Source organism: Lates calcarifer, linkage group LG21, assembly GCF_001640805.2.
Source record: "Lates calcarifer isolate ASB-BC8 linkage group LG21, TLL_Latcal_v3, whole genome shotgun sequence".
In the NCBI taxonomy this organism is placed as follows: domain Eukaryota; kingdom Metazoa; phylum Chordata; class Actinopteri; family Centropomidae; genus Lates; species Lates calcarifer.
The window spans coordinates 24914008-24926306 of record NC_066853.1 but is presented as its reverse complement, the minus strand read 5'-3'; the positions used below and the strand labels follow the sequence as shown (position 1 = coordinate 24926306).

The following is a 12299-nucleotide window of genomic DNA, read 5'->3' as shown; positions in this document are numbered from 1 at the left end:
TGTTTTTTTAAATAATATTTTAACTAAAGTTCCTAAACTGTAACCATTTTGGGGGAAACAGGACTGTGAAGTCATGGCATCACATCCAGGCCTCTGTTCTACTAGTTTCTATAATTCAATGTAATCTCACATTTAACATTTTTTTAATCTGTCTTTCTGGAAAAAAAAGTCTGTTCCTGATGTTTACTTTCCATATTTCCATGTTTTCCATATTTAAGGCAAATCTACATCCACTACAGAACTGGCTGTAAAAAGTTAAATGATTAATTTTTGAGTAAAAACACTACAGACATCACGATAAAACTACAAGCATGGAAGTGTGATTATGTCATAATAACTCAATTTCATGCATGCCCATAAAAGTCACCTTTTAAAGTTTTTTTTTCAAAACCCTCTGTCTATAGCTCATAGAAATAAATATTTAATTTTTTTTTTTCTGCCAAAACAAAAAACCCCTGCTCAATCAAAAATACAATTGAGCCACGTCACATACTGTTGAAAAAAATCTCAGTTCAGTGGCTGGATTTTTAGTTTTTAGTGTAGTTACATAATTAAATGGGACTTAAGTGAGATTTTCTTACTTCTAGAACAGAACCAGTTCAAGTTACTCTTTGGTTCTCTGTTTAGCTATGTACTCTGTGGAGGTTTAGACCATAACTCGTGCGATGGGGATGTGTTTTTGGGGGTGGGTACTGCTTTGAAGAACACACATGCATGAGCACTACCACACACTGATCTACAGGTTTTCAGATGATATAGAACTGAAATAACACTGTACATATAGAGGGCAGCACAGTGGTGCAGTGGTTAGCACTATCACCTCACAGCAAGAAGGTTCTGGGTGTGAGCCCCGGTTCAGGCCTCTGGGTTCTCCAGCTTCCTCCCACAGTCCAAAGACATACAGCTTAGGTTAACTGGTGACTCTAAATTGCCCATGGGTGTGAATGTGAGTGTGAATGGTTGTTTGTCTGTATATGTTGACCCTGCGGTGGACTGGTGATCTGTACAGGCTGTACCCCGCCTCTCACCCAATCTCCAGCTGCCCCTAACAGATAAGCAGTATAGATAATGGATGGATGTACATATAGAGAGAGTGTTGACTGCAGAATTTATGATAAGCCATTATTATACCTTCTCTGATTTCTAAAATGAATGATCATGAGGGCCTCCACAAAGCCACTCAGGGCCCCACAGACACTGTGATCTGGCTCTGCTCATACTGTAAAAATTCCTGTTTTAAACCATGGAGAGGGAGGTCATGTTGTTTCATACACCTGTGAGACATGCAGTCGGAGGAACAAACTGATGTTCAGGGAACAGGGGAAGTCTGTCTGAACAGAGTCTTTAGGAGAAACCTTATCTCTGTTGTCTTCAGTACATGAGCTGCCTGCTGTAGTCAGGAGTGTTGTTGCTCAGCAGCACTGAAAGTGCACGGTCAACATGAGACAATGTCCCCTATATTTTCACCTTCCCACCTAACCACCCCTTTTGCACCCCTCAGTCACTGCCATGTGACCTTTTCTCGAATTCTTTAGAAGCTGGAGGAGTGGAGTGCTGGCAGCAGGCAGGACTGTGATTCAACTTTTGGGAAGTGAATCTCTTTTAGGAATGGGGAGGAGGCTGCAAAGGTCCAACGAACTTGGGGGGAGTGACTCAGATGGAGGGGGTGGCGATGGTTTGGGGGTATAAACAGCAAAACACCGCCACCGCCCCCTCCGCTTGAGCAACTTTGTGCCCTGCACATTATTCCTCCCTCCCTGAGTCCGGCCCGCAGTGGGGGTAGCAGGCTGGAAGTTCGTCCCTCTCCGTTGCAGTCCGGTTCGCTCGTGTTGCCCCGCTGTTCGCAAAGCACCGACTCCGCTCTGCAGACATGACACCTGTCCTCCAGATATGTGCTGTCATTTTCGCATCAGCGCTCTTGCAGACTGCGACATCGGCCCACCTCAATGACACGTAAGTAAAACAGGTTTTTGATGAAACTGCTGCATCTCATGTTGTCTGCAAAAAAGTTTGGTTTGTGCGTCACGCTAGAAGACGCCATGTGCACGCGCCAGTTTTTGTTGGAGAAACAGCTGCGCGTGATTAGGTGAACAAAAAGTTGCAGTGTTTTTGTTTTTAATGCAGTATTTTGGGTATTGCCAGTAACATCGTCTCATTGGAGAGCTACAAAGTCCAGTGTTTGGCCTCAGGGAAGTGTTATGCAATCAGCAGAGATGTCCCACCAGTGTGTGTCTGTGTGTGGCGGAGACCGTCCATCTGCCACCACTTAACACCATCTGAGTAATAATCTGCTCCTATCTGCTAAAATTATCTGGATAAAGTGAAACAATGGGAGATGATCGAAAGGGGTTATCTGGTTATTGTGTCATATTATCCAAAGTGGAGACCAAATACACGTTAGAGGGCTCACTGTTCATAATGCCATCTCATATTGATTTGTTTTGCTGCCCTACGTGCTATCTGCACCGTAGTCATCATGACTCAGATGTCTGACAGTATCAACTTACAACTTACTCTCTGACTAAACCCATATCAATATGCTCAACAGCACCACCCAAAACTTAATTAAATGTGTCCTTTATTTCTCATTGGCAGCAGCAGGTCTCTGTGTGCCAACCAGCAAACCAAATACTGATTTGCATTTTCTTTTTCAGTGGTTGGAAGTATGCTCATCTTTTACTTGAGTAAATGTACCAATACTCCTTTGACTCAAATTCCAAATAAGTATCATTAAAAGTAAAGTTGTGTGAATGTACCAGAGTAAAAAGTTTTTTAAAAAGTAAATATAGTGCAGTAGAAGTATGAACTGACATAAAATGGAAAGTACAAATGCATCAAAACTTTACTTTCCATCACTGATCTTTTTGCACATTTAAACCTGTACTAACTGATTTAATAGGCCACTTGGGCACAGCAGAAACAAGCCGTGAACACAGTTTTGACATATCATCACTTTTCAAAAAAATGTGCCAAACTTGTTCACTTGCAGTGATTTTCAAATCCAACAGAGCAACATTATCAACATTATTTATGTGGAGTTGTGTTTCTGGCCACTTGATTAATGTTAATTCAAATATGTTCACCAGCAAACTTTTCTCTACCTGCAGCATTTTTGCAGTGACTGTCAGCTCACGCATCACAGGAGGAAAACAGGAGACCCTGTGTGCCCAGATCCATGGCCCCACAGAGCCCGTCTCTCTGACCGTCTCCCTTGACATGGACTCTGGCAGCACCGTCATCTTAGAGGAGGCTGTCAAACAGGACTTTTACCGCTGCTTAAACTTCCAGGTCTGACTCCATTTATGCACACACAGCTTGGCTTTGATAAGGTTTGATATTTCAGTTGACATATAAACATTATTTTCTTACAGTTTTCCAAGGGCAACAAGATAGAATGGGGCAGAACAAGGTTTTTAATGTCTGTAGTGGTTTAAATGAATCCATGAGGTTTCCAGGCACAGTGTATTTTCCTCATCCCCTAGCCCACCATTAAACTAATGGCACAAATCCTGGCATCATTATGTACCTAATTATCCAGCCGGCGCCACGACTGAGGCTGTCAACGCCAATGGTTCTCTGTAAATTACTGCTCTGGTTTCTGTTACACCACTGGCCGCTGTTACGCAACTTACAGGCCTTGTTACATATTGATGCGAAACGACCTGCCAAACCCAATCAGCTCTGTGACAATAGCACTTAGTTTCACTTGGTTCCCCAGTGTTTGACCCTGCTGCAGGACTGGACTGGAATTTGTTTATCTGCACCTCAACAAAGGCTGCTTTCTGCCAGAGGCTAGCTATGTACCTGCATTCCTCTGGAAAACATCCTCTGCCCCCCACTTGCAGTCTCACAACACACACACACACACACACACACACACACACACACAAAAAAGCCTATCACAAATTTTGGAACTGGTTCCAGTCTCTGTTATGTAATGGCTGCTCCATTAGTAAAGTGAAAACATATGTTTCATAAGTATGACAACATTTCCTAATTAACACACTCCAAATAAGGAAAGGAAGAAAAAGCGCTTGTCAACTGGGCAGAAACTGTGGTTCTGCATGAAACTAAATGTTAAAGTTCCCCCGTCCTTCTTTTCTCTCCTCCTGAACATTCAAATAACCCATGGTCTTGTCTGACTGATGTGTGTTTTCTGACATTACAGGTCCCTGCAGTGCACCACAGCATGGTGGCAAGCATTAATGTCACTATTCAGGGGGAGAATGCCTTGATGACCAAGAAGACCAAAGTTCTTATCGAGCCTCCTGCTTTCATCCATATCGTCCAGACTGATAAACCTATCTACAAACCTGGACAGACTGGTAGGTGTCTAATTTCATGTTAGTCTGGCGCTGTTCACTAGGAAGATGTTTAGAGTATGCTGTGTGGTAGAATTGGTAATACTCTGCTGCAGATGTGCTGTTCATATTGCCCATATTATCCTCTGTGCGCTGCTTATTAATTCAGCTGCACTTGCACAATTTTGGACTACTATATCTGCATAATTCTGAGCCACTACTTGACAACTTTAGGAATTATGTCTATATTCAGCACACAGAAGAATGGCTGTTCCTCAAGAGTTCTTGGTGAGGTTATTTGTAATCCTCATTAATAATAAAAAAAAGGCTAAAGATAAAATACCTTACAGATTTTGAGTGGGTTTTTATGCCTCAGTTCCAGTGACAGCTATGACAGGTGGCATTATGTCTTCTGGTCTTCCATTCATCCTGCAGGTGTAACAGTTTATTCTCACTGGCTTTTAAAAATTAATAAAATATTTTCATATGAAATATATTAATAAGTACTTAATTATTACATAAATCAGTAGGTTTTAATTTACATTAAATCCGCACTGGAAACACCACTATGGAAAACAGGAACAGATAGCCTATTCACTAATTAACTAACTACAGTCTCATAAAGCATACTAACACTTGGAACCTTGACTAATAGTTAATTTAACTACAACCAAAATGACCCTTTCAATAGTTTGTAAAAGTTGAAGGACTTGGAGCTCTGCAGCACAGAGGTTGGCAATATTCACTTCTGTACAACATTAGACAGACCAGCAAAATATTCAATATTAAAGTATTTGACAGGTAGATGAAAGGTGACAACACACAATATCTAGTGAGTGGTGTGCTGTTGCAGAGTCCTGTTGCTGTGTGGCTTCAGTGTTGTTGAGTCTGCTGGTTGTTTCTTTGTTCCTCTTGGAGAGTTAGCCACTTGATGCTAACTCTGCTACATAGCTCCGTTTGTTGTGTTGTGCCTGCTGCTGGTGCTAAATTATAAAAGGAAGCTGGGAGGAATTTACAGCTAAGAGTGAAAAGGTGAAGGACCTTGGGAGACTGAGGTCAGGGACAAAAGTTGCCATTTGGTGTCATCCTCCATTTTGAGTGGGCTGAGGTCCTGGTAAACACAATATCTCATTAACATCTAGGAATTTCTTCAGATTTGGTACAAAAGTTCATTTGGACTTAAGGATGAATTTATTCAAATTGGGCCGTCAAAGGTTCTCTGACATGGGTGAAGCCCTGAAAACACTAGATCCTACATGTCCCATAATGCAACTTTCGTAGCACCTGTCCTTAAATGCTTCCTACCAGGTAAACACCTACATCCATGCCCCAGTTTAACTATCTGTCAGGAATTTGCAGTCTAAAGCCCAATCTGAGATAACCCTAATTATGTCATCAAGGGTTACTCTGTGATGAGCACAGTGGCCTTCATGTGTAAAATCAGTGGAGTTCCAATTTACAAAGGGATACTCCAGTCAGTTTTACATTTTGGCTCTGTAGGAGCTTTGTCAAGCCTCAGAAAAAAACCTTGATAATGTCACAGTGATGTCAGTGGGGTTATCTTAACTTGGACATTTGCAATCTTCAACTGAAAGCCTGTGGTACAAACTGGGGTCATGGAGTTTGAAAGATATGGGAGTGTACCAGGAATCTACTATGCTGTTGTGGAAATGTGGTCTAGTGTTTTTGGGGCATTACATCATGTTTACAAAGAAAGCAGTTCAGTCATGTGAAATGAGACGAAAAATCTCATCTGGCACATATAATCAATACACAGGTGTCCACATAAGCTGTGTAATACTTACATCTTCCTATACATGACCTGAGGCATATTTTTATGTTCAAGTCTATTTCCCTCCATTTTTAGCATGTAAACACAGTGACTGTGTATTGGGCACTGAACACTTAGAAAACATGGGTGAACTGATATTCAATACTGTACATGAACGCCTCCTGCGTGGACCCACATGCTCTGCCTACTACAGACAGTGTTACCCATATTAAGGTAATGTCAGGATATCTTGGCCTCTGCTGCTTCAGTTTTAACCTTCTTTTATCTTTATGGAAAAAATACTAAAGCACTAAACCACTGGAATGTCCCTAAGAACTTGTTTCTCATTAACCAATAACTGTTGATGAATACCTTTTTTAATAAAGCCTCAGCTTTGCTTCATTCCTTACACCATCTGCACCATCTCTCATAATCTCATCTGCTATGCCACTCAGTTGAAACTGCAGTGTGCTGTAGTGTACTAGATTCATTTATGTTTTCCTAACACTATCATGTATTTCTGTACCTATATTAGATTATGTTAAGAAAAGAAATTGATGCCAATTGTGTTTTGCCCCCCCCCCCCCTTTCTTTAAAGTCCAGTTCCGAATTGTCTCCATGGATGCCAATTTCATCCCTGTAGCTCGAGTGGTAAGTTTGATTTATTTTCTTCAAAATTAATATTGTGTGATGGGTGTAATAATTCCAACCAGTGAACTTTGTAATCTGGTGTGCTTTCTACTAAGCAGTCAGTGAATCTGAAGAGCGAGGTCTATTTTGGTTCAGGAGAGTGGGAGGTGAAAGGAGGGCTGTTTGTTGATTTTGAAGACAGCGTGGGTGTAAAGCGCTGTGTGGAGTAGTGTGATAAACATGCTGTCAGAGTTCATTTGGCACACACTGCATTTGACCCAAACATCTGAATCAATATGGGCTCAAGGCCTTTTCCGTTTGTGATGAGAGGCTGAAAACACAAGTGTGTGCAGTGACTGTGAAATCCATTCAGATATATATCACATGAGGAAGGTAGCTTGCTAGAAAGTGGTAAATCCCATCCGGTATGGAGAAGATTTCGAATGGTCCCAGCATTAAAGCTGTAATCTATAAAATCTAAATGTTTTTGCACACTGTAAGACTGGATCACACATTATGCAGCTGCTTGTTTTGATCCTTCGTCAAAGCTATGTGAATGAAATATTTGAACCCAAATGCTTTTTTATGGCCACAAAAATGTCTGTATGAAGAAAAGAACTGTATGTGCATAGCTATGGAAAAGCTATGAAAAAAATGTTCTTCTGTGAACTACCTTTAAATCAAAATCACTTTTTACTATTGTGTATATGATATTATATAGAGCTGCACGATATATGGTATATATATTATATAATTTATTGCTTATCGCGATATCGACGTGTGCAGTATGCATGTGGAAAAGACTGCTTGAACTGTGGTTTAAATGGTATATTTCCATGTGCTCTGCATTCACACTCTACTTGTCAATGTGTTTAGCCAATCAGATGGAGCTGTTCTGCCCTAGACGCCTGCTCCCTGTGTGATGCTATAAACTGAGCTAGAAGCACATGGAGAGTTAGGTTTTTTCTGACGGTCAACATGTTCGTTCATATTGAGGAATTACGGCCATATAGAACAACTGCCAGACACATGTGTTAAACAGCCATATAACAGCCCAAATTTACACAACAATAAAATTGTGATTCAACAAATGTAATTTATTTGAAATATAATATCAGAGTTGTACTAAATGTTAAGATGCAAGTCGAGCTGAGTCACATGATCAAACACTGAGAGAAATAGTGGAGGTAAAACCTACTGACAATGGTAGGCAAGCAGAAAGTGCATAATTATTATTCTCATAAGCACTTGTTTATTGTTGGGATTCTCCACTTTTCAAGGGTCAGATAGCAGAGTGTTGCACAGGCTTTGACCACCATGAGAACGTGTAAGTTGTGTGTAAAGAGGCAGAGAGCAGCCTTTTGAATGAGTGTACAGTGTGTACATTTTTTACTGTTGTTTGCCAAATTAAAAGTATTGTTCCCGGGCCACTGGTTACAATGGTGGGGCCAGTGATCTTGAAAGGATATAACTTAAAGTCATCCCCTGTAATGCATTTCATTTTTTCAGTGTCAGCAAAACCTGCTCACTGTTCAATTCAAAGCAGAAAGACATTAACGCTGTGTACTGAAGCACTTGTTCATTTATCGCAATTCATATTGGTATCACAATATTCAACAGTGATATTGCATTTTGCATGTTTTCCTAATATTGTGCAGCCCTAGTGTTATATATGTATGTATGTTTGTATGGTGTTTCATTGTTTTGAAACAGTGACAATAGAGATCTATTGTAGATCTACAGGAAAGCTTCACAGTATTACATTTTGTATATATCACAAATTCTACGAGCTGCTAACATTATTTACATACATGTTTTTTGTGTTTGTTTATTTTGTTTTTTGTTTCAGTACACATTGGTGGAGATCCAGGTAAGGAGCGCTTAAACGTTTTACATTAAAATCTTACTCAGACTTTAATGATGAGAGACCGTTAGCTGTCATGCCAACTGCTGACTAATTGCTTTTCTTCTTTTTTATATTTTATGGCATTTTTGCCTTTATTTGTTAGCAAACCATCAAATCGAGGGGTACCTGACCAAATCATTTAGGGATTTAATTGATGACTTTAAAGTGGGTGTGACTCGCCTCAAATCACATTTGATTGGATCTATTTCAGGATGAATCATCAAAAATATTTTTAAAGAATGTATAGGAGGAATAAAGACACTGATTTTGATATACTGTAGAAATACACAATGATGACTTTTCATATAGACATACAGAAACCAAGAATGACATAATCAACACAGACTCTCAAACATAATATTTATTTAAAGATAAATAGAATAGACACATGTAATCAAGTATATGACTGCAATATTGTATAACTGTGTTATTTGTACTGTGTTATTTTGAGACCCCTTTTTAAAAAATCCCTTCTATATAAGATTTGAAAATGTTGGACTTTGGTGACTCATGGTGGTACCAAAAATAGACAGTTAGACATTGATATCAACCCATCAAGGCAGACTGAGATGAATGGGCTGAAAGCTGTACCTAAATTGCTTCAATCATGATTGTCATTTTTCCCAAAGCAAATCTTAGGCCATCAGCAAAATTCAATGTAATATTCTCATGGCAACAGTAGACCCAGAGGCTTTAATATAATGCAGAATGCCTCAGCCTTCAATTAATGTGCGTCTGTCATTACTGTTTGTAGGATCCCAATTCAAATCGCATTGCCCAGTGGTTGGATAAGCCCATTGTTAGTGGCATCCTTGATCTTGCCTACCCCGTGATTCCTGAGGCAGTACAAGGAAGATACACAATCACTGCCTCAACGGACAAAGGAGAGCAAATATCCCACAGCTTTGACATCAAGGAATACGGTCCTCTGCAGATACATCCTCAAAAAATAGAACTCTCACATTTACCAGAATAATGATGAGCTCAAGCTGTGTAAATTTTCTGTTGTAAGATTTTTGCTTCTGTTTCTTTTGCTTTAGTTTTGCCAAAGTATGAGGTAATGGTCCACCTGCCCAGTGTTATAACCATCCTGGACCAAGAGGCAACGCTAAAGATTTGTGGAAAGTGAGTGTCATGCTTAAAAATACAGAGCAACGTTAACCTTTTTGGCACTGATGTTTAGGATAGACATCATCAGATATCATAAGTAGCTATTTATTTAAGTATCAAGTGTCTGAAAATAGAATTCTCCTCACTTTTTGTACATGGAACCACAATCCTGTAGCCATTTTTCGTATTTTTCTATTTTCTGAAGAGGATAAAGCCATTTAAAAAAAAATGTCTTCAAAGTCCAAGTCAAGTCCCTGGAGTTGGTGTTTCATATGACAGTGGTGCAGTGGCAACAGTGCAGTGACATGTTGTTAATTTTTCTCAATTTTGTATTCTACTTGGAAATATGAAGCTAGCAAGCTATGCTAACTAGCTATAACTAGCTATTCAATTAGTGCTTTAATTACTTTTGAAATAATTCATCTATAATGTTATCTATTTAATTAATGTCATTAGTCTAACTAAGGTTGCCTTGCTAGCTGATAATCATCTAAACACTGTTATTTGAGGTTGGTGCAGTGCACTTCATGTTTCAGAGAGAAAGGCTGTTTGTTGTCATGGCTCTCTGTATATATACTTATCCTGTGTGCACAAATAAATAAAAATGTGAGAACAAATTTATTGAAACATGCGCACAAATCAGTGAAAACATTGGAATGAATTGTATTTTGTACGCATAATGTAGTAAAATGTGCCCTCACTATATCCTCAGTATAAATTAATTGCATTTTATTTTTGTGGTCAGTACAAAGACAAAAACAACATATAAAAACTCTCTTATTCCCATGCCATACGACACTTGTTATGAGAACATATTAACCTAAAATTGATAACTGATAAATCTGTGTCTGTGCTGTTTCCTGCAGATACACCTATGGGAAACCAGTTGTTGGTTCAGTCAGGGCAGTGTTTTGTAGAAATGCCATCCGCTTTTACTGGTATTCAGCCACCCAAGGAAATGATATCTGCAAGATTTATCAACTGACTGTGAGTATAAAAAATGTGACTAGCTGTAATCATTCACTAATGTCAGTAATTCAAACTGAAGTTCTACTGTTGTTATCTTCTAGACGGATAAAAGTGGTTGTGCTACACAAACCGTAAACTTGGCAGAGTTTTCTCTCAACAAGAGCATGTACGATGACAGTTTTGAGGTGAATGCTGAAATGGAAGAGTATGGCACAGGTAGGTTGGTTGGATGTTAGATACTGTTCATTGAGTAATCAATAGCAGTTCCTGATGAGCTATGATCTCTCTTTAGGGGTCATTCTTAAAGGCAGTGGGCGGACCAGCTTCAGCTCTCACATCAGAACTGTCACCTTTGAGGATGTACCTGCAGCTTACAAACCTGGTATTCTGTTTGAAGGAAAGGTAATCAGTCTGGGAGCTGTAGCCTGCTGTTAGCACAGCACAAAGTTGCTGATTTCTTTTTGTCCATGCTAGTGGCGTGGTCCTAGGGATGACACCGTCAGTCAGTTGGTCAGCACACTACTTTAGTCCAGACTGAAATATCTCAACAAATATTGGATTGATTTCCATAACATTTTGCACTTTCATTCAGACTCCCCACAGGAAGAATCCATCGTGACTTCCCCAACTCTCACTCTAATGCCACGCAGCGGTAGATATTTTTAAGCCACTGCTCACAGTTTGCAGTGTTACGGAATTTTAACCTTGGTGATTGAATGTTTCTCACTGAAATGTTCCTTGGGAGTCATAGTATTCTTTTTTCCTGAGGTATTAAAAAAAAAAAACTGAAGATAAATCCTTGTGTTTTTGGTGAACCCAACAACATAAACTCTAGTGTCACCAGCACATCAATTTATACTTAACCATGTTCATAATGTGGTAGCTTCAATTAAAAGACAGAAAACCATGAAATGTATTGTGAATGTTTGAGGATGTTTGTATTGCCAGAACTACCTGCAACACAGGAATTTGCTGGCAAAAAAATAAAAATATTTTCAGATCTGTGACCACTGTATAAAATATCAATATCTGTGCTAATATCAATAATAGGCAGATAACACAATGCTGATCACTGTCATGTTTGCCGGAGGATGAACCCTCTAATTTTTGGACACTTAATTAACTTTCCACTTCTGCCACTCTCAGGCCTTTATCACCACTGCACATTAGATTTTCCATACTGTAAAAGGCAGATTGCCATGTATATTTCTGAACACATTCAGGCTTCCAGAGGATACAAACCCAGCCTTAAACAAAATGACCACTTTAATGCCCAGCACCACAAAGCTCATATTTTTAGTGCTTCTGGAAATGCTGGGGAGTGGAAATCAAATTTTCATTTCACTTTATCTTCAAAGTGTGCTTTCTGGTTAGCTTCTACTTTCTGACTTGTTTGCAGGTCAAAGTGGTGGGTCCAGACAATAAGCCTGTCGTCAATGAGCCGGTGTACCTGTTTGAAAATGACTCACAAAATGTAACCCTCACTACAGACAAGGATGGCATGGCTTCATTCTCTCTTGACACCTCCCTCTGGAAGGATACTGTGAATCTGAGGGTTGGTTACTGTTTTCTATGATTATCCTGTGGTCTCCTGAGACCTGTTTATTTCAGT

General features: G+C 39.6%; 1 protein-coding gene across 2 annotated transcripts in view; it reads left to right on the top strand.

Moving 5' to 3' along the window:
* The first annotated feature begins 1706 nt into the window (after window positions 1-1706).
* The window catches only part of LOC108894558 (alpha-2-macroglobulin), a 34891-nt gene continuing 24298 nt past the window's right edge, over window positions 1707-12299 (top strand). For both annotated transcript variants that reach the window (XM_018693269.2, XM_018693270.2), the window contains exons 1-11: window positions 1707-1953; window positions 3108-3288; window positions 4169-4325; window positions 6671-6723; window positions 8552-8572; window positions 9363-9531; window positions 9649-9733; window positions 10585-10705; window positions 10789-10903; window positions 10980-11089; window positions 12087-12242. In XM_018693269.2, the coding sequence (XP_018548785.1) occupies window positions 1871-1953; window positions 3108-3288; window positions 4169-4325; window positions 6671-6723; window positions 8552-8572; window positions 9363-9531; window positions 9649-9733; window positions 10585-10705; window positions 10789-10903; window positions 10980-11089; window positions 12087-12242 (1251 nt within the window). In that variant the 5' untranslated portion in view covers window positions 1707-1870. The remainder of the gene's footprint in view (window positions 1954-3107; window positions 3289-4168; window positions 4326-6670; window positions 6724-8551; window positions 8573-9362; window positions 9532-9648; window positions 9734-10584; window positions 10706-10788; window positions 10904-10979; window positions 11090-12086; window positions 12243-12299) is intronic.